A 21719-nucleotide genomic window follows, 5' to 3' on the forward strand; every position below is an offset into this window, starting at 1 on the left:
CAGATCTAAGGTGGTTGAAGGAAGAGGCAAAGTTTCTTTTTAAAGAAACTTTTTTCTTTTTAAATTTTAAAATAATTTAAAAAATTATTTAAATATTAATCAAACACAGAGAGCATACACATTTTGGCAATTACACCTACTGTATCGACTATGTGGTGCTGCCTGTTTTCACATGAGCTGCCTGGAGCATCATGCTTTATTTACCTACCAAATCCAGAAATCTAGTCTTTAGGAAACAAAGTGTATTTCTTCTTCCAGGCACCACACTAGTGAATGTGTTGGCATGTGAATCTCTCACATAATAAAAGAAGCTTACTGCTGTGCTTTCTCCCCACGGTAAACCCCCCATAGATGCATGCTCAGCTGCTAGAGCCTGGCAGGATTCAGATTCAGATGAGTTAGTCTCAGCACATTGTGCGTGCACCGGTTCTGCCTCAGTTCTTGTAGAACCTATTGAAGGAAAATGCTTTGTATTTATACACAACTTCCAATTTTGCCATTTTAATTCATTTAATCAGGAGTCAAAAATCTTTGAGAGCCAAATGAGTGGCTGTCAGCATTGCCATGTCCCCCATACAGAAGATTAATCTGAAGCGTGGAGATCGAATGAGATGTCCACAACCACAGAAGAAGAGCACAAAGTAAAATCAAGACTCAAGACTGGTCTTTTTGTCTTTGTAAGATTATCTTAATTTCATAACTCTATGCTTTTGTCTGGGGAAAAAAAAAAGAAAATTAGAAAAGACTATCAATAACAGTACAGAAAACTTCATTTTTTCCTGCTTTTCAAAGTAGGAGCTTCACTTCCTATACAAACTTAATAAAAGGTACTTATTCAGATTTTGAAACTTTTTTGCACCAAGCAATCCTAAGTTATTCTCCTACCAACCATTCAAAACCAAAGAAAATGTAAAAGTAAGTTTTTAGACTGCAGTAGATTTGATTCCAAGGTGATAATATATTCCCCTTCCACTTGAGGAGAAGAGACTTATGTGGGTTTGATTTTCATGTATTGAAAATGGGACAATAGCAACTTAACATTTATCTGTTAAATAACCTCAACCAAAACTCCACCAACAATACAAATATAGACAGCATTGTTATGAAATAATGTATAGGAAATTTTCAGCAAAATAGTTGGGGAAGGAAAAAATAGTCAGTTCAATGTAATGCAAAAACTTCTTTGGTCTCTGACACACGCTTGCTGAAGCAAAGAGCCAGGGCAGTTTCTGCTTCTCTGCAGAGGCCTCTGCCTTGCTTCCCTGGCATCTTGTTTGCAGAAGAAAACTTATTTCCTGCTTCAGGCATTTGAATTCACAATACAGCGTCTTAACAGACACTTAGGGCATATTTGACCATTTAACTGACATCTGTTAATTTTAAACCCTTTGCTTTAGAAAAATTACGTTATATTGATGCCCTCTCTCAGTTATCCAGGATAATGGAAGGATGAGCCAGCCAAGCAGGCATACGGTTTCTGTGGAAGGTGCATAGGTTATGCAGGCAGAACATACATGAAGGAGACCGCTGATGGCTCTGTTGACTGAGAAGTGCAGGAGCCTCTAGGCAAGTAGGACCTGGACCGTCCTGGTGCAAACACCACTGGCTCATGTGAGATAAGCACCAATGTCCCACTTCACACTGAGTCTCCAGCCTGGATCATCTGTCCTGGGTCGTCAGGAGTTGTCTGATACTGCAGATCAATAATCATCTCGCTTAGAAATTATACCAGCTTTTATCAGCTTGTGGTCGCACAAATTCTTGTGAGTATAGTTAATTATGTTTCCTAGCCCACACTGAAATTGATATTGAGAGGCATATTTGGTACAAGATAAATCTCTGAAACTGATTGATGGTCACACAGGAAGTACTGGGAGAAAGAAAGCTCAAACTTCTGAACTGCAGATAACTAATTGAAGAGTACAGTACTACCACACATGAACATACATACATCTGTATTCTCAAAATGTTCACTATTATACCTGTTGCCTGAGGCAGATAAACATAGCAGGAGATTTTTTTGCATTACTGGGTGTAGCTTGGCTATTACAGCAGTGAAAAAAGCAGGAAAATCTCATTTAAATACAGATCACTCTTCCTGCTCCTCGAATACTTATTTACTGCATACTTGAGATCCGTATTCAGTTCACAAACAGCTCCTCTTCCTCCCATTCTTCAACTTTGTACAACTTTCTTAATTTGCACCTGAAGAAGGCCCTAGCTTTAGCAATCTCAAAAAATAATGAGGCTATAAATAGAACCCTAAACACTATTTTCATTTATGGCTATTTTTGAACAAGCAATGCACAGGTTAGACCTGTCAGCAGGGTATTCTGTGGCAGTATTTCAAAGGCAGTATATTTCTGAGTAAGAAGAGACTGTTTCGGAGAAACTTTACCGTTTTGGGCCCCAGTAGATTTTCTTCAGCTTCTGCCAAGACACTACGTTGTACGTGTCTGTTTCATTCAGTTTGGCTATGTTAATGCGTGATGTACGTTTAAAATGGGAAGTAAGAGGGATGGAACTGGGAAGGGAAGATTGCTCCTTTCCTGGAAGGCAGGTGAGCAGGTTGCGGGGGTAGAGGGAGAGAGATTGCACAGTTAAGAGCACGGAGCAGAAACAAGGTCCTGCCTTTCGGGTGTCGGAAAGAGACGCTTGAGACCCAGAGGCAAATGTGCAGAGGTTGCAGCACTTCTGAAAAGCGAGAACCACTGCTTGTAGGATGGACTGGGCAGGCTGGAGTGCGGTTTTTATTTCTAGTATACCCGGTAGCTCAAGGTGCTCAGGGTATGCCTTGTCACTCTGAGTTTTCTCTCTTCAAAAATATTCTACTTCACATTCTGATAAAACTCGGACTTTCAGTGTAAATACTCCTTGGCCGCTTGTGGGTTCTCACAGTAAGGACAACAAGCTCCACCTGAAGCTGTGTATGGGTCAGGCAGGCTCTTCTCAGACCCCAGACAACAGAATTACTGTGGTGGGACTGAGGATGATTTCAAAGTATTCCTTACGCTACAGTCTTCCCGGTAACCTGAAAACCTTGTGCTTTGTTCTAACCCTGGATGTCTTCTGTTTTCTTAAATGTAGCACAGGTACTTTGGTATTTCCTCCTTAATTTTAAGAATTTTAGCAAATCCTGCTTAATTTCAAGATTTCATTCCAGTCACTCATGCTTTGTTTGTATAGGAAATGATTTTATTCTCAAGCTCTGTAAAATAATCTTATCGATTAAGTAATAACTATAATGCCATATTGCACCGCGGCAAATTGTGATTTACTGATTGATTTAGGTTCATGCAGATCTGGGCCATTTAGCTTAGGCCTATGCTCTGGTTTTGTGAGGTTGATAAGAATGCCTTGCACATGCGGAAAAGATCAAAATTATATTACTGTCTTTGTAATGCATTAGGAATCATAATGAAACCATGCAGTAAAAAAGTTTCTATCTCTGTCTGCGTAAAGGAATCTTTGCTTTATTGTATACAGTTATACCAAAGGCATTATATTGAACATGCTGACATCTCTATCTTAGATACTTCCTTCTGCTTATCACAATTACTCTTTATTTTTCATTCCAGTAAAAATCAACTGCCAGTAATATCAAGGGAACATCACTAACTCTGAGTTGGTTTGTGGGATATTGAGATGGCATATTCCACTCTTCTGGCTTTTTATCACAATGAATTATGGTATTAGTGAAAAAAGCAAATGTACTCTGGTGCATGGAGATCATTCTGGACATCACTATGGATGGCAAGAAATATGAATTTAAGAACAGACTTAGCCTCATACTTCTCAATCAGCACAAATATTTGCACAAAGCCACAAAACCGTGCAAGCTTTACTTCACTAAGCTTCTGAACACTTTTGCTGTGTCTCAGTCTACCTTACTTTCAAAGCCTCTGCAAAACGCTAGTCCTTAACTGTTTATAGCAATGTAATTCTGGGGTTTTCTGATTTTTGAGGTACCGTTAACATCTCTGTAACCTTTCGTTGGAATGTTTCTTGTTAGCTTTTTCTGACACCCTATTTTATTAGAATTAGGGTGGTTTGTGTCTCGCGTAGATCGTCAGCACAAACTCCCAGCAGAGGGCAATCTTGTTCCTAGGCAGGTTGCTCGAGTGCGACGTTAACCCTCTAATAACCAGGCGGCCCCTCTGCAATTCAAATGGGGAATTAATCCAAGGTCACAGACTTCATTTTTTTTTTCCTTGTCATTTACTTAATAATTTTTCAGATGCTTCCGGAGCCTATTTGCTTACCTGATCGAAGAAAGTCTTAGAAACTGCACAAAATAACATCAGTATGGACCTTGAGCTGTCGTCTGTTTTACCTTCTTTTTTCAAGACAGGATTAACTATATTACAACAACTCTTGACTGATATTAGTTTTCAAAATCTTTAATGGGGGTAGATGCTCCACCTCCCTGGACTGTCTATTCTAGTTCCCATGTCCTCACACATAGAAACATATTTTTAATTTCCTTTCCTCAATTTTAAACCCAGTATTTTTTATTTTACAGAATCACAGAATCATTAAGGTTGGAAAAGACCTTTAAGATCATCAAATCCAACCATCAACCCAACACCACCATGCCCACTAAACCATGTCCCGAAGTGCCACGTCCACACATTTTTTGAACACGGCCAGTGCTGGTGACTCCACCACCTCCCTGGGCAGCCTGTTCCAAAGCTTGATCACTCTTTCAGTGAAGAAATTTTTCCTAATATCCAATCTAAACCTCCCCTGGTGCAACTTGAGGCTATTTCACCTCATCTGTTGCTAGTTACTTGGGAGAAGAGACCAACACCCACCTCGCCACAAGCCCCTTTCAGGTAGTTGTAGAGAGCGGTAAGGTCTCCCCTCAGCCTCCTCTTCTCCAGACTGAACAACCCCAGTTCCCTCAGCCGCTCCTCATCAGACTTGTGCTCCAGACCCCTCACCAGCTTCGTTGCCCTTCTCTGGACACGCTCCAGCACCTCGGCATCCTTCTTGTAGTGAGGGGCCCAAAACTGAACACAGGATTCAAGGTGCGGCCTCACCAGTGCCGAGTACAGGGGCACGATCACTTCCCTCCTCCTGCTGGCCACACTATTCCTGATACAGAATTTTAGCTGCAGTGCACATAAAAACAACTGTTTAGTTATTAGGTGAAGTGGGAGAATTACTCTCTGTTGCTGCGGAAAAGAATCTTGCACTAGCACAGGCCAAGTAGAACAAGCCTCTAGCAAGCTGAATGTAGAGCACTGACATTTCTGACAGTCTATCTATCTTACTTATTTTATTAGATCTCATGTCCTGCACAATCTGCGTTTCTTTTACCTTTTTTGTTCCCCACAGATTCTGTTTTCCAGATGCTGCCATCCTCGTCTGTTTGTTTTCTGGACGTCACAACTACCTGAACCACCTTGTTGCAGCCTGTCACTCTCTTTCCACAAGAGTCTTGTATGACCTTTCTTAAACTTTTGCCATGACTAAGATCACAGCTGGTTGATATTACACAGCAACTGATTCGCCCACCCAACTGAATCATGGACTGCCTACAAATGATTAATGAGAAGCTGTTTTGCTTATACAATTAGTGACAAAAATCAGAAAGATAGTAATGTCAACACGTCAGATACAGAGAAGTTGCTTTTTTGAACTCAGCGTGACAACAGCAGCACAGGATTTGGCTACTGATACCAACCCCAGCTTTAAACTAAGTTTTCTTGGAGTTGGTAGAACCTGCGTAAAATTTCACGTAGTTTGAATCCCTTCAAACCTTCTGTGGTGGGAAAAAGTTGTGGCTCTCTGGGGCCAGGGTATTCTTCATTTCCAAACTTGCTGCTGGGATGTGTGAGGAGGAGTAACTGCAGCCTGTACGGCTTAGGGATTTACATTTGCTACAGCTGTAGGAAGATGCTATGCGTTTGTTAAAACTTTGATGGACACTGGCTGCTCCTGTCTGGTTTTGCACAAATGAGGCTCTTATGAATATCCACGGATGACTTACCTGAGCCACACTTGAAACCTGAGACACTGAGACTCCTGTAAAACAGCATCTAAACCATTCTTACTAGTCAGATTACTAGATTTGTCATTTGTAAATGCAATTCATGCTTTAATACACTAGCTGGTGCTCTACTCTAAGCTGTGCAATGTTCAGGTATGAATTCCCATGCTGGTTTGTATGGTTCTTATACCAGCTTTTGTCACTGAGCTTTCATTTGGGGAAAAAATATAGGGTAAGACAGAGGCTGAGCTGGATTTCTCCATGTCTGAGATCAAACCCTCTACCAGTTGTCAAGGCTTCTCAACTTTGGGACAAGGCAATGTGTGCGTGCGCAAGCGTGTGGGCTTGTAGGGGGGGAATGCTTGCTTACTTGCTTGGACGAGTTTTGAGTCAGGAAAGAGAGCTCACAAAAATGTGAGAAGGAAAGAACTAAAATGGAAATAAATTTACAATTCTAAAATTTGGATGGCTATTATAAAAACAGCTCTTTTCCACTATACAACATGGTGATGCGTTCTGATACTTCTCATTCCTAATATAGCTGAAATCAATGAGCTTGTACGTTCTATATACAAGCACAAGTTTGCATGTTAGCTGCACAATGCTTCATGCTAGTTTTGGGCAGGCAGAGGAAAAGAAAAATGGGAAAATTACCCTCAGCTGCTGAAGTAAATGAGCAGAATCTTGCTCTAACATAATATTAGTAAAACCTCTAGAGCAAGCTGAGTTTGAACTCTGAACAATGCCGTTCTTTACTGACAAGCTACCTTACCAATTCTAATAACTTTAAGGTAAAACTACTTCATTATTTCTCTTTTAATAAAGCAATAAAAAAAAACTTAACAGTTCCAAAAGATAAAGAAGAGTGTAATATTTGAAAGTCACCCACTAGAAATCAAATCAAATGTGTAGGTATCACTTCACCCTGTGGGTGTGTTCTCCTTCCTTGTGCTTAGCAATAGCATGAGCAGAACAGATGCTTGGAAAGGTAACTGGCTCTTTATTAACTTTTTTAGCTATTATTGGCAAAGATGCGGTTCAAATTCAAGTCATGCGCGCACAGCCCGACTAAAAGATGCCTCTCCATTTCTCTTTCCTTTTTATTGAGTACTTTGTCCCCTCTTCTCCTGCGCTGGTTCTTGCTCTGAGCTGCTCTCATTGAAGCTGCTACTTACATGATTTTGAAAGGTACTACTATCCCTTCATACACTTGGCCATCTGAAAAGTTTACAAATGTATATATTTGTGAGCATGGGACAAGGAAGATCTTGCACCCACCTTAATTTTACACCTTGGGGAATTTATCACAAGGCTACAAGAAAGGTGCAAGCCCCAAGGATTTCCTGAGTTCGGGGAGCAAAATGCTGTTCCAGCCCGTCTGAGGGCAAAAGAGAGATTGCTTGGGAAAAGTCTTACGTTCTAGTGGAACAAAATCCAGAGTGAAAGTCAAATGAATCCTCAATACAAACATGTTTTTAATTCAAAGAGACGTCTTGCTATCTGATGTGGTCCGTGCACATGAAAGGAAGGTCCACGCAAATGAAAGCCTCACAGAATTACAAGATTTGACCTACGTCTGCAAGGATCATGCTAAGCTCCATGTGGTAGAGGCAGGATGCTCCATCAAAAAAATCAAATCCATTTTATGAAGAGTTTGGTTGATCCAGGGACTGACAAGTCTGGGTAGGGATTGTGTTGCTAATTTTTTGTGAAGTATACCCCAAGGTGATGAAGGAGAGAAGGTAGTCCACTTCTCAGAAGACTTGCAGATTAGTATGAGCTCCCTTTAGGCGGCCTTGCTACTAATGTCCAGGTTAGATGGGAAGAACTTGTTTCAGGGCCATAACTAGGAAAAGCACTTTATCAGCCAGCCTATCATCTTCACTAATAACATGTCCAAATTTCTGCTGTGTGGATTCTACAGAGTGGTAAGGACTTGCTACCAGCTATCGACTTGATCGTATATATACTAACGCTTCATATACACAGTTCATGGGAAGCTATAAAAACCTTAAGGAAAGCTGCAACAACCACGAAAAAGCTTTGCATGGCAGAGGCAATAATTCCCCGTACAAACCTGTAGCACTGCATTTGCTTAACACTGCATGCAGAAATCAGAGAGGAGGGAATAGAAAGACTTCAGAGGGAATTGCCTGATCTGGATAGATCTGGGGCTGACAGGCACGTACTGGCTTGGTATTCAGATCTGGGGGTAACATCCAGAAGTCATGGGTGTTACTGTGGGTTCTGAGCCTCCAACCCTTTTAGCATGGGCACATTGGAAGTACCATAGATAAGAAAGGTAATGTACCTAAGGTATTTGGTTGCTTTGTTTCCTTATATCCTTTATTTCTGGCTTTGAACCCTAAAGTCTGTCCTGCATTGTTGAAAAAAAACTTTGTCCTTCACCTCAGCTGGTGTTAGAGGTGAGAGTGGAGAAAATTGACTGAGACAGGGTACCAAATCTTTTCAGTTGTAGCATAATCAAATAAAGCAGGCAGTGTGAGCAGCCTGAGAAACATACAGAGGAAAACATATTTAAGGGAACGGCATCTGGGGAGCTATTGTTATTGTCAGCATCCCTGCTTTATCCCCAAATTTGGGGTTGTTTTTTTTTTCCTTAAAAGCAGAGGACAGCATGACATGCGCAGCTCTCAGGAAACCATAAGATATTTTAATGGTTCCTTGGGACACAGTTCATGTCAGTATTGCTCTGACTCTCCTGAAAGGTTAGTTCTGCCCTGGCACTGCCCAGATTAAGGAAGAGAAAAACAACTCTGTGAAAGCCAGCTCTTCCACTCAAAGTCCCAGGTGCAGTAAGTCCCACTCTGCCTTTGATCTTTTTCTCTGTTTGGTATTTTCTCCAATGTACCTCAGGGCTGTGATTGCTTGACGTTCTAAAGAGGAAATCAATGGGCATGGATTTACAATTCTTCAGTGTAAGTTTTTAGAACTGAATTACATTTCGGTGAAATTCATCCTCTGTAGGGAGTCAACAAAATGCAAGTTCGGCCTATTAGTGTGACCCACGGTTCCCACTGAAGTCAGAGGGAGTCTGGGAATAGAAAGAATAAAGTGTCTGTAACCAATGGGTCTAGTGATATTTCTACAATAAGAACCGAGAGGATTAAACGTAGGTCCAAATTGAAATGAGAGTATTTGGTGTACTAGATGGCAACTGCAATAGTCAGTGTAAATCCAGCTGAGTTTCTCCAGGGAATAATTTGACCCTCTATTTTTACATTCATATATAGAAGTAGAAAAATAAAAGAATCAAATAAGTTAAAGAAAATGAAGACATTGTCCAAAGGGATAATTGTTTGTGCTGTACATCCAGCACAGGGGAACAGCACGTGGGAAGGGCTGAAGAGCTGCATTCGATACTTTTGTCAATTCCCTCATCTGCTTTCAACAGTGTGAAATGCTGATTTGATTGTGCAGGTGGTGAAAATTATGGCTAGAGGGATGCAGGGACAAATCCTCACCACGGTGCACGGCAAGCCCAGAGCCAGGTACACTTGTGCGGCTTGCTGTGCGCCTGCTTGCACTCGAGCCCCGCAGAGATCCCCTCTCCTCCTCCCTGCTGGAGCTGAGACCCCAGGCAGGAGCAGGAACATCAGGTGGCAACACAGAGCCCTGTGGAACAGAAAGACCTCAGAATCAGGGGGATCTCTTGGCAGTCTCAAAATGTGATAACATAAGTAGCATTCGAGCCGAGGTGCAAGAGAAATCAGCCTAAGAAAGGATTAGTTCTTGCTCCGCTTTCCCACAGCCACGCAGGGACAGCAGTAGGGGTGCTCAGACTGCAGCTCTACTGCCTGGGAAGTGCTGGCTTTGGGACACTCCCTGGGATGTCCTCAACTGGAGGTGGCCAAGTCCTGGCTCTCCCTTCCCACCTTCAGGGGTATGAGCAGGAACTTGCAGTAACAGAATGTATTAAACCCATTAAAATGTCATAATAGGCTATTCCTGACCAAAAGGGGCACAATAAGGCCTGCTGTATCTCTGAAGATGTTTTATAAAGGGCAGAATCATGATGAGTTTGTCAGAAGGCTGCTTACGGTGACAGAGCTCTGATCTGCGGCCAGGAGTTGCAGCGCAGGCTGCTGCCTGTAAGTTCTTGCAAAAAGCAGATCAGACAGTCACCCTTTGGCTTTAGCGTGCCCAGTCAGGAGTTTTTTAGCGGTAATAATAAGGGCTTAAAGAAAAATTATATTTTAGAGTCAGGTTTATCTCACTTCTGAACAGAAGGACAACAAAGGATTCCCAAAAGGGAGCAGTGCTTTGCAACGATATCCCATGCTTTTTCCTCTCCAGTCTTTGCTTTATTTTCCCATTTGGAAAGGATAATGCTTAGAAGGCTATCTGAAAGCTGAGGTTACAAGCAAGCAACAGTAGGATCGCATAGCCATCCAAAATATCAGTGGCTTAATTAGAGATTAAATTTTCTGGGCCTCATGGAACTTCAAGTCTAGCCTGAAAAATGTAAGGTGAATAAACTTGGGTACGCGATTCATGGTGATGTCAGTAATTCTTGATAATGTTGGTCCTGTCTAGAACCACACCTGCAAAGACACGTATGGTGAATATACTGCCCCTGACAGGGTTTGATGGACAGCAGCAAGGGCTGTGTTCAAATTCAATGCTTGGAGTCCCCACCCAGACACCTGCAAAAATCTTATGCTAAACTTTTTGGTGCTCAAGGAGCTAATTTTCCCCAATAGCAAGTATGAATCACATAGCTAACAATTTTTCACTGAAGGGAGAAATCTAAGAAGATTGATAAGGAAGCTGATAATAACTAATTCTTAAAGGGCAATTATACCAATAATCATTCACATCTGCCCTGCTGGAAGGAAAGCAAATGCTTGCTTTACCCCTCCTGCAGTGACCCGCCCTAGGTTTAAGCCTTGCTAGACACCAAGACCCGCCTTAAGCAAAAGGTATCTGTTGGTGCATACTGGGGTGCCTCTGCCTGCAAGCCGGTCCCGCTGGCTGTGCCTGGCACCTCTCCTCTCCCTCTGCGGTGTGCCAGCTGCTCTCCGTGGCCATCCCTTGGGACTCTTGCTCTCTTTTCCTCTCCAGCACCTGCTTTGGCCAATTCCCACAGCTCGGACTTGGTGTCGTTATTTGGGGTTCTGGAAATGACTGTTTGTGCAGCACAATAAATTCAGGGGAAACTCTTTAACAGCTGTTACCTTGCAAGAAAACTTTAAACCTTAGTCTCATCTTGCCCTTTTTGGGCTCTAACATCTGCATCCCAGTCCTGGAGTTACTACTCTCTGTCACAGTGGCCAGCCAAGCAGAGCGTTAGCTGGCCTGTGCTTCTGTACGCTATAGAAAGGTATACCTCTATCTAATGAATACAATTTCCTTTTTAACAGAAATGCTTCACAAACATGATAAATACAATTTCCTTTTTAACAGACATGCTTCACAAACATGTTAACACAGCACAGACAGAATAAACATGTTTCAGGCTGTCCCATGGTTCTTTTTCACTTATTCCCTCTTTGGTCCACCAGTAGTCAGCATAGTGTTCCTTCTTGTTTGAGATCCAATCACTTCTTGAATTTTGAGGGGATCTATAAAGGTTTTGCGTTCATTTCAGGCCTTATCCAGCATTACAAATGTATCTCCAAACTTTTTAGAACAGCAATAAAGCTGGTGCTCAATTGCAAAAGTAACTGAAAGTTAATTGCAGAAGTTTTCTGAAGTAACTGTCCTAGTCTTAGGAATATACAAGGGAAAAGTCTTATTCCTCCACACTGTGAAACCATGTGGGGGAGAAAACAATCCTAGACATGCTCTTTTTTGTTTTCAGATCTCTTAATTCTTGAAAGCATTTATAATAGAGCCATAAATTTACTTTTCTTAATGGCAGATTAATGCATCTTTAAATTGGGTTTTGGGGATGGGAAATAGTCAAGAGACTTAGTATTACTAATGGTTATCTCTGACCATAATCATTTAGAATACAGTAATTTACATTAATTACTATGAGAATTTAAAGTATCTGTTACTCAGCAATAAAAGGCTGGGACATATTCTCATGTTGTAATGAATACAAGGCTTACTCCATTAAGAACATGACAGAAACTACATCACTGTTGTAATAGATGAGTTTGCAAACACATACACATAGAACATAAACTTCTATAAACAGGATGACAAATCTGCATAAATCCATACCTCATATTGCCCCCAGAAGTAGATGTGTGGCAGTTTTATAACACACCTTGGGGCTGGTGGGTGGCTGATTCTTGGACAGACTAAAGACTTTTCCCTTGCATGGGTACAGAAACTGGTATTAAAAGCAAGCTATTTTCTGGGTGTTGTTGAATTATGCAAATTAAAAAAAATGTAGTGAGAGCCATCTGAACTGCTGTGTTTGTGCTGTAAAGCTCATGTATTACATACAAAGATCTTGGGCTTTGTTCATCTTTTAAGGAGGCTGCTGTCTTCAATTCATTTTCTGGCAGGAAAACCCTTCCCAGTTAATGAAATAACCTTGCTGTGTATTTTTGCTATATTTCAGAGCAGATAACAATAGCCTTCACAGTGTCCATGGTGGTTGGACTAGTGATTGGAGGGATCATCTGGGCATTGTTCACTTGCTTGTCCCGTCGCAGAGCTAGCGCCCACATCTCCCAGGGGAGCTCCTCAACCTTCGGCCGTCGATCCAGACCCTCCTCCCATGGCCACACTACTGGCAGGACTGGATTTTACCGCAACAGCAGCTGCGAACGTCGGAGCAACCTCAGCCTGGCCAGCCTCACCTTCCAGCGGCAAGCCTCCCTGGAGCAAGCCACCTCTTTCCCCAGGAAGTCAAGCTTCCGCGCGTCCACCTTCCACCCTTTCCTGCAGTGTCCTCCCCTCCCCGTGGAGACGAACAGTCAGCTGATCACCCTCACTCCCACAAATACCACCACGACCCTTGTGGGAAGCACCACCAACAGCTTAAGTCGACCCGAATTTCACTGGTCTAACAACAGCCTCCGCATCTGCCACTCCACGCAAACCCCACCTCCCGCCTATGAAACCATCATAAAAGCTTTCCCAGACTCCTGAGCTGGACCTTTGCCACAAACACGCATGTGCATTTTAAGGGGGAACCTCAATCAACCCAACGATTTTCTGTGCATGATGACCTCTGAGAAGTCTCCGGCTGCCGTTGCGGAGGGGACATACATTGCCGAGAGGCGGGTAGCAGCGATTTCTTAGAGCACAGTATCCCACTGTCCAAGGGGTCACTTGTCTTTGCACTGCTGGCTCTAATTTACTGCTCTGACATATGCTTGCGTATTTATAGTGTTGTATCTTTAATTGTAACCATTTTATCTTTACTTTAGAGGAAAGAAAATGCTGCCACATAAAAATGCCACATCATTTCTTGAAGAAACAGATCATGTTAAAGATTACTGATATACACATTTCTGCAAATTTCACTACTCTCTTTTTTTTTTTTAAAAAAAAAGAAGTTCTAGTTTTACATATTTTCCCAAGGATGCTAAATTTTCAGACAACACGTCCCATTACTCAACTTCTTCCTATAGCCACAGAACAGCTTCTGTCTGAGGAACCGTAGACACAGACCTTGTAGAGGATTTAACATCACAGCCCTGGCTGTGGTCATAGGCATCCTGTTCTGCTAATTGTAGAGGAACTTAAAAGACTCCATGTTAGGGCTGCTTGTATATAAGTGTGTGAAAATTCTTGAAGTATACCAAGCTTCATGCAGAGAGAAGTTTCAAACAACATGCTAAATGCATGGTAACAATTATAAAGAATTTTCTGGCTGCAGCCATCAGAACAGGTAGTCACATTTTAATACACAGTAAGGCTGTATGGGAGCAGAACTCCTCATGTTTCATTTTCCTAGTTCTGGTTATCAAGATAAGCTGCATGAATGACAACTATTTTTTTAATTAAGTTTCCTGTTTTGAGATGGAATTACTCATTTCCTTATTTCAAATTGTTTTTTCTCAAATTGTACCAATGTTTAATTCTTCCTGGCAAATTATTCACTGAAATCTTGTCTTGCACTAAAGCAAGGTTTTAGACATGTATGGCTGAATACTGAGATTGTACCATTAGTTGAAATATGAAGAGAAAGATGGAGTATTTTGTTCATGTTGACATATATTTTTGACTCTTATATGTGTATCATGTCAAGCTAACCCCTGGCTTAGTAGAGACTAATTACACTGATGTGAGAGAAGTCCAGGATCTGAAAATAACATAGACAAATGGGGCCTGATTTAAGTCTTATTGTATCCTGTTAAATATTTCATGTTCAAATAAAGGGTAAAGAATTTCCACAAGTAGAGGAGCAGTCCTACTCCTCACTTACAAATAAGCCTGTTGTTCCTAAAAGGGCTGGGTAACTGCCAGCTGCAGGACTCCTGATCCTGAGGGGGCTGGTGCTGTGCTTCTGTAGAGGGAACAAGTCCCCATCTGTCTTCTGGGAGGGACAAAGATTCATCTGCCTTCCAGAACAGCAAAATGCTCAACATCTTACTTCCCAGGCTTTTGGAGACTGACAGCACGCATCCCTTTGCCGAGCCCAGCATCTCTCAGGAAGCACTGGTATTGGTCTCCGAACTGCAACCTTCCAGACCGATATCATCCCATTTGCAAATATTACTACAAACATTGAGCTTACAAGCGTTCCTTACTGTAAACCACAAGTATTCCTTATTGTAGAGGCAAACTATTCTGCATGTATTTACTGGCTGGCTTTCATAATTTTATTTGTAGTGCGCAACATTTTCCCTTCTGGAGAACTATATGTCATTGCTAGAAGAACAACCATTTACAGAGTTTACAGAGCTTTTCACTCCAGACACTATGGGTTCTAGTACACCGAGGACTTGCTGATAAGACTGGAAAACTGCATTTGGCTGGTCACAGGCTACGGACTTAAAACAATAGTCCTCTGGAGAAAGAAAGTTGTGTTATTTCATTCATTAATAATATTCTTTTTCATTTAGAGTCTTATTGAGTGTGGTGAACTTCATTGCATGCACAGGTGCGTTCACAGTGCCCTAGCTCTAGAATAGGTGATGCCACCTATTCTAACGTGCCTGCAAAAAGCAGAATTCAAGCCTGCTCCCTTTGCTTATTGAGTTTGGCAGACTGTTTGAAGCCAAAACTGCTTATTCCTTGGGAGTGAAATCATTTTAGGTGAGTAAATTTTTACTCCGGTATCATAAATGCACATTACATTACAGTAGAACTTTCCACAACATATTATTACTTGTATTACATTATATTTAGTAAACAAGGTAGAAAGGAACGCTTAAATGTACTGTATTTTTTTCCTCCTAAAATCTGTACTGGATATCAAAATATTTTTTTATGTCCCCTGGATTAGGAAGATTAAAAACACATTTTTTTTTGTGCATAACCAGTATGGTTGTCGGATACCGAACTACTAGTTTAAGCAATGCCTGAAATGAATGTTTTGCAAGCACTCTGGAAGCTTCAGAATGTGAAATACAGTTAGATGTTATAATCTCAAGCTCACGTTTTTCCTTAAAGATAAATGTGTTGACTTGCATAAAAGATCCTTTAAAGGGAAGGGTATCATCTTTAATTATACCAGCTGATATAGTTGGAAGTGTGAATGAGGACTTGTTCCTTCCTCTGCTTCTGTGGGGAGACACCCCAAAGCTGAAGATGAAGCCAGAGTAGGAATTGCCATATAAGAACGCCTTCCAGGGATTACAAGTGAGAATGTCTCTCAAATAACAGTGCTTACAGATTTGAAATCCACTGGTTTCCGAGTACTTAGACTTCAATCCATGAAGTGCTTGAGCCAATGCTTACTTTTTAAGCAGATGGGCAATCAGTCTATGGTTCATACTTAAATGGACTCATGCACAATTTATGGCATTAGGGCCAAAGCAAATTGCACAGGATTAACCCCCAAATCAAGCTGTGGGATTCAGGAATCATCAGATGTTTGATATGCAAAAGACTATACTTGTTCATTGTTATGGGCTTTTCTAGCCTTTTATTTCAATTTAAAATACTGGAAAGAAGAGATGAATTAAAAAAATATATTACTGCAGATTTCAAAGCATTCACAAGCAATGAATTAATCTTCACAAAAATTTTGCATGTAATACATTTTCACAGCGAGAGGCAGGGGTTAAAAGGGCACTCCCAGAATCACACAGGGAGTGATAGGCAGAGCTTTGATCAAGCTCCAGGTGTCTTGACACCTTGTCCTGAAGTGAGCAGAGCTACTTTTCCTCTTCTATTATTGTCCATGTGCACAAAAACAATTGCTCCAGTTCTGATTTCATATAGAAGACAAAACTCGACGGATCTCTGAAAATAGTTACGTCCCAGCATATTTACCCAAGTAGCTCATGCTATATTCCTTGACCTTTCCCAATGGAAGAACTGCTGATCGCCTCTTCAGGCAGTTACTGATTATCATACTGTAACACACCAAACATGCAGTATCTTTGCCAAATCAAATTTTTAAAGTTCACTTGTAATTTACGATGAAGGTTTCGAGTCATCTCAACATCCATTCTTAAGTATAAACTGAAAACTACATTTACGGGAAATATCCTCTCAGAGGTGAAATGACACATGCCAGATCCCTGACCTATAGGCACTTGATAAAATTAGGTGATGTCTATGATGCAGAACAGCTTCTGGAAAAAAAAGAAATAAAATACTAATTGCAAATTTACCTCTGCCAAGTTCAGAGCATATTAAGGAAAACAGCGTTGATATAACTTTACGAAGCAGAGAACAGAATTCTAGAAAGAATTCAGCCTTGTAAAGTGTTTTAAAATACCTGTATCTTCTTTTGGGTCTCTTAATAAAAGTGAGTTTTCAAAGGGGTTGAGTGTTTGGAGTTTCTGTATGACTTTGCGAGGAATTATTCCTCTACCTTTTTGAATGCTGAAAAGGATGGCAAGACCCTAATCTCTTTCAGTGGAATATTAATAGTGACTATAATTGCCTCGGTATTTTTCATCTAGCTGGGCTAGAGAGTTTTGGGAAAACTACTGCAGCAGTCAACAGGTGAACTGCTGCTGCCCTCAGCTCTTTTTGAAGTGCAGAGGGCAACAAAGAGGAGGCTTTTCCAGCTTTATTTTCTGCCTCACACTGTAGCAGCAGCACCAGTGACTCCACTGAGGATCTCTGGCCTCGCTGTGCTAGGAGGGGCTGTGTGTTATTCTGCGCTTTTGCCCTCAAACCGTTTGCAGCCTGAGGAAACGACTCCAGAAAGAAGTCTGGTTTGTGTGCCTCATTTCTGCTTTTAACTTCTATGGAAGCTTTTGGCTCCCACCAGATTTCTGATGACGCTACTGCGTGTCGGTGGTGGTGTCTGATGGGCATGGACTGGATCGCGAACCTATTTCAGTAAACATGTTTCCTGTCTGCTTTCCCAGTGACATTCTACATCAGAAACATGTTTTCATCTATTTAGCAGCAGAATCAAGTGATTGTGTGCTGAGGGCTGTGAAGGAGGAGTTGCACTATTTTAGAACAAGGAGTTCTTTTAAATAAGAGTAGCTTAATCATGAAAGGGATTACGCACAGTGATGGGACTGAGATGGCAGGAAATTGGATTTGCTGATTTAGGACATAACTGTCTGATATGCCTATGACTAGGGACAGTATGGAAATGCACTGGAATGCAAAATTATTCCTATCTAATTCAGGGCGGACCTGCCTGCACATCGATCCACTTTATTTTATGGCAGCACATTGATGACTACACAGGAAAGGTGATGCTACTCTCTTGTTCCAACTTGACAAGAGCACAAATCACATCTGGCAGTAATATGCATTTCTTTGGACATGTATGGAGAGATTGCTGATGATTAGCTGTGCACTGAAATGGGATGAGTCTTCAGCCTCTAGACTGAAGACTAGTCTAGGGCTTGAGTTGAAGCACACTGGAGAGGCAAGGAGGAGACCCATTCTCTGCCCATGCTCTGTTCCTGTGCTATATATCCTGGTGATCTTTCAAAGTTATTTTTGTAGGAGGGAATAATTCCCTTTAAACTTTTTCTAGAGGGATTGTAGAATTTTTTTTTCTCATTTTGTGTTTGTCTATTTAGTTCAATAGTAAGTTCCATGTCTTTCTCTCTCTGTGGATAAGTACGATGATAAAAATGATAAAAAGAGAGGTCTTCACTCTATCCCATTCTTTTGTTGTTCTGCCAAGTAACAGAGAAGATGACTTTGTTATCCAGAGAATCACTTTGAGGAATTGATTGGGTTGCGTGTGTGATAAGCTCTCCAGCACTAGTTTGCCAGCATCAAAGCACTGAGTTTTTTTTGTTGTTTTTTTTCTGTAATCCCTTGGGCAGATGTCATGGAAAGATACAGACACCTTTTTGTCAGTACTAAATGACAGATGCCAGTTAGTAAAACCTTGAATTGCCTTGCAAAATTCTTATAACTCTACAATGCACTAATTCATGATGCAGATATTTTTCAACATTTTGGGTAACATCAAACTGACTCCTGTGAAAATCCCTACATGCTCAAAAACATATTTTTGGGTGCTTGTACATACACTAAATAAAATCTTTCAAAGCATCTAAATGCTTCTAGGCATTGAATCACATCTGAAAAGGAAATTGAACATTAAATATGTTCCCACATCATGTAACCATGTTTGAAATGTATTAGCTTAAAAAAAATCACTCTCTCTGAGACACCAAAGTTAAGCGTTGGCAGATTTTCATTTCTTCCATCAACCCAGGGAACCTGCTCTAGGCCAGAGATATCCCCAGTAAAACCAAAAAATATAGAGGAGAGAAACAGGTACTGAGAAAGCTCAGTGTAGGTTAAGACAGGCTTCAACTAATCCAAATAAACTGGAGAACGGCAGATTTATCATGACTTTGCAAAGTGAAGTGTGACTGTGTTTAATGTCCTGAAAGTGGTCCTGAAAGATGCCTGAAAGGGTGTCTCCCGATTCAGTCACGCCTAATCCATAACAAAGCGTATGCATCTGCATGCCTTCTCACAGACATTTTATGGCTGCTGAAGGTTAGATACCATCATGTACATTTAAATGTACTTACTCAGTTCACAGAGGTATTAATAGGTGTTCCTGCTTCTTTCAAGGCACCTGAACGGCTAGGTGATTTAAAATCTGCTTCCAGTGGTGGGTATTACAAAGACTTAAAAACAGACCAAGAACATTTCAGACAATCTTGTTGAGCTTGACACTGTACTCAAAATCCGAGTCACTAGTGATCAAAATCTTTGAAGGCTAACTGTTCATTTAGCAGTACCGCAGAACAGTGGATCAAAAGAAAGAAATATACCGTATTATATATTGCTGTTCTTTACGGGTAGATTTGCAAATGGGGTGTGGTAGACACGCAACTGAGGGACTTGCTACACAAGCCCAACCCAGCAAAACAGATTGTTCACACTCAACCCTTAACACTCCAAATGCTCTGGTTGACCACTGATGATTTAATCTATATTGCTCTATTATTGACTGCAGTGAGATTACTTGTATATTTAATAATACGGATGAATCAGAATATAATTCCAAAAATCACATCATTCTAGTTTCAGAACTAGTTTAAGCTTAATTTAAGAACAAAATTTGCGTCTGCCAAGTGATTTCTGTTTGTTGAAAGTTTCCTCTCTGTGAAAACAGATGACTACTCTGCTCATCAAACCTGCCCAGTCACTTTTTGAGAATGTAAAATGTTCTGTGAGGATGTAAGGGTGATCCTTATGTCCTTATGCAGACACATGAGGGGCTGACAATAGAGGTCATGGTGAATCAGTGCTTGGCCATTCCCTTTTATTATTTGATGTGAGAGCAGGGTTAGGAACTCCTGAATCACATCTTTGTGTGAGTCTTGGCACTTCTGTTGTTTGACAGAGGTGGTTTTTGCATCATCTCATCTCTCTGGATGATGTGCCTATGAAGTAGGATGACAGCAAGAAAGATGAAAAAGAAGTTTTTCCAGAGACTCACTCTGCTAAAGATCACTTCTGGGCACTGTTTGGGGAGACATTTTAGAGGAAGGTTTGGAAAGCAAAGATGAGCAAAGACAATTCCAGCATCAGATATCCAGTCCCTCCTCTGGCTGTTGAAGCCAACATTACAGCAACCCTGCTTGTAATCAGGGCTGTCTGAAGACAAACTGTCCCCAGCAGGACAACTTCTTAGAGACTTATAAAAAGATTGTCTTTAATCTCTACTGCCTCTAAACAGCATGAGGAATTTACAAAATGTGTTATATTCTGATAGATCCTGAGAGATCTCGCTTTGAGTCCAGCTTCAGCTGGAGCTGTCTGGAAGACAAGGCAGAAAAGAGCCTGGAATTGTTTTAGTGACTCCTGCTGATGGCTTAATTTCATATTCTTAAGTTTGTACATGACATGCATGGCTGAGTGGCCTTGTAACCTTTTCATTATTAGGACACTTTTATTTGGGTATGTTTTACTGTGTGCACAAACTCTGCAAGCAGGATTGTATGCAACCTTCTGAGTACACACAGTTATTTACTAGATAGAGTACATAGTAGGTAGCTAAGGGTAAAATATGACTACACTGAATATTAATAAGCTCTTCAGCTTCCAAGATGACAATCAGTAAGCTTTTCCTAGCTGGACAGTTGTCAGTCAAGTTGGGAGATATAGCTCTTGCTGCTGCTTGGCAGAGGCTGATCCTTGACTTTGCTCAATCACAGACACCTGAGCCACAAGTTGTGCTGAGGATGAGCTTTCTGAGCCATAAAACTCTGGATGGAGCATTGTGCATAAGGGAATAGAGGCTATGACAGGGCTATGGATTCAGCTTCTGTTTATGCAAAAAAAGTATAACTATACTATTCAACATATTTGTTCCAAGATCTGAGAGAAGCATGAGCCTCCTTGAGCCAACTGTTGTGTTACCCCTTCACTCTGAAGGCCTTGGAACCCAGTGTTCAAAATCACAAAACTCACTGAGTCATGTCAATAGACAAAGAAGTCCCCTTTGGATATGAACTTCTAATCATTGTGGAAAACTCTGTGTGGAAATCCTCCCACCTGAGCTGATGCCACCAAAAGCAACCAAAGAGCATCTCTCAAACCAAGAGCAAGGAAGAATACCTGTGACAAATGAACTTCGGTGCTCTTTCCACATCCAGTGTTGTGTGACAATTTTCTATTTTGATATCATGTGATTCCACATCTGTGGAATGTTTTTCTATTAAACCGGAAAATGTCTCAGGTAAGACAAAAAATTATTGGTGACTTGGAGAGATGGAATTGTTCTTAAAGCTTGTACAAAATAATTATCTACTACCATGAAATAATAATAAAAAATCGTCTAGTTACATGCTGAAAAAGACTTCTACAGTTACTTTTACTGTGCAGTTGTCGATGTAACTGCATGATTGACACAGAGTCACCAGGACCAAGATTCAAATCTAGATCAATAATTTATAAATTCATGCTTTGTTACAATTTGAGCAGAAAGTTTAGCAAATTTTAAGGTGCTAAGGTCCATGGCTTAGGTTCAACAGTTAGCAACATTTTAGTATTAACATTTAATAGAAACGAAAACACTGCATTAGTTGTTTTAGCAATGGTGCTGAATGTTTCTCTTGTTTCTGCAGAAAGCACTTTCATTCATCTGTCAAATTAAAAAACCCAAACAAATTGCAGAATATAATTACACACATACATGACGACAGCACATACAACGGCTATCAAACATGCTGCT

The 21719-nt window shown here is 41.0% G+C and overlaps 1 protein-coding gene across 1 annotated transcript in view; it reads left to right on the forward strand.

Annotated features, from left to right (window-relative positions):
* MYCT1 (myc target 1) overlaps nt 1-13200 on the forward strand; it is a 23147-nt gene extending 9947 nt beyond the window's left edge. Inside the window, exon 2 of the mRNA XM_010283139.1 lies at nt 12534-13200. Within this exon, the coding sequence (XP_010281441.1) occupies nt 12534-13066 (533 nt within the window). The 3' untranslated portion in view covers nt 13067-13200. The remainder of the gene's footprint in view (nt 1-12533) is intronic.
* The last annotated feature ends 8519 nt before the right edge of the window (nt 13201-21719 follow it).

The sequence above is a fragment of the Phaethon lepturus genome, unplaced genomic scaffold, assembly GCF_000687285.1.
Source record: "Phaethon lepturus isolate BGI_N335 unplaced genomic scaffold, ASM68728v1 scaffold1573, whole genome shotgun sequence".
Taxonomy (NCBI): Eukaryota; Metazoa; Chordata; class Aves; order Phaethontiformes; family Phaethontidae; genus Phaethon; species Phaethon lepturus.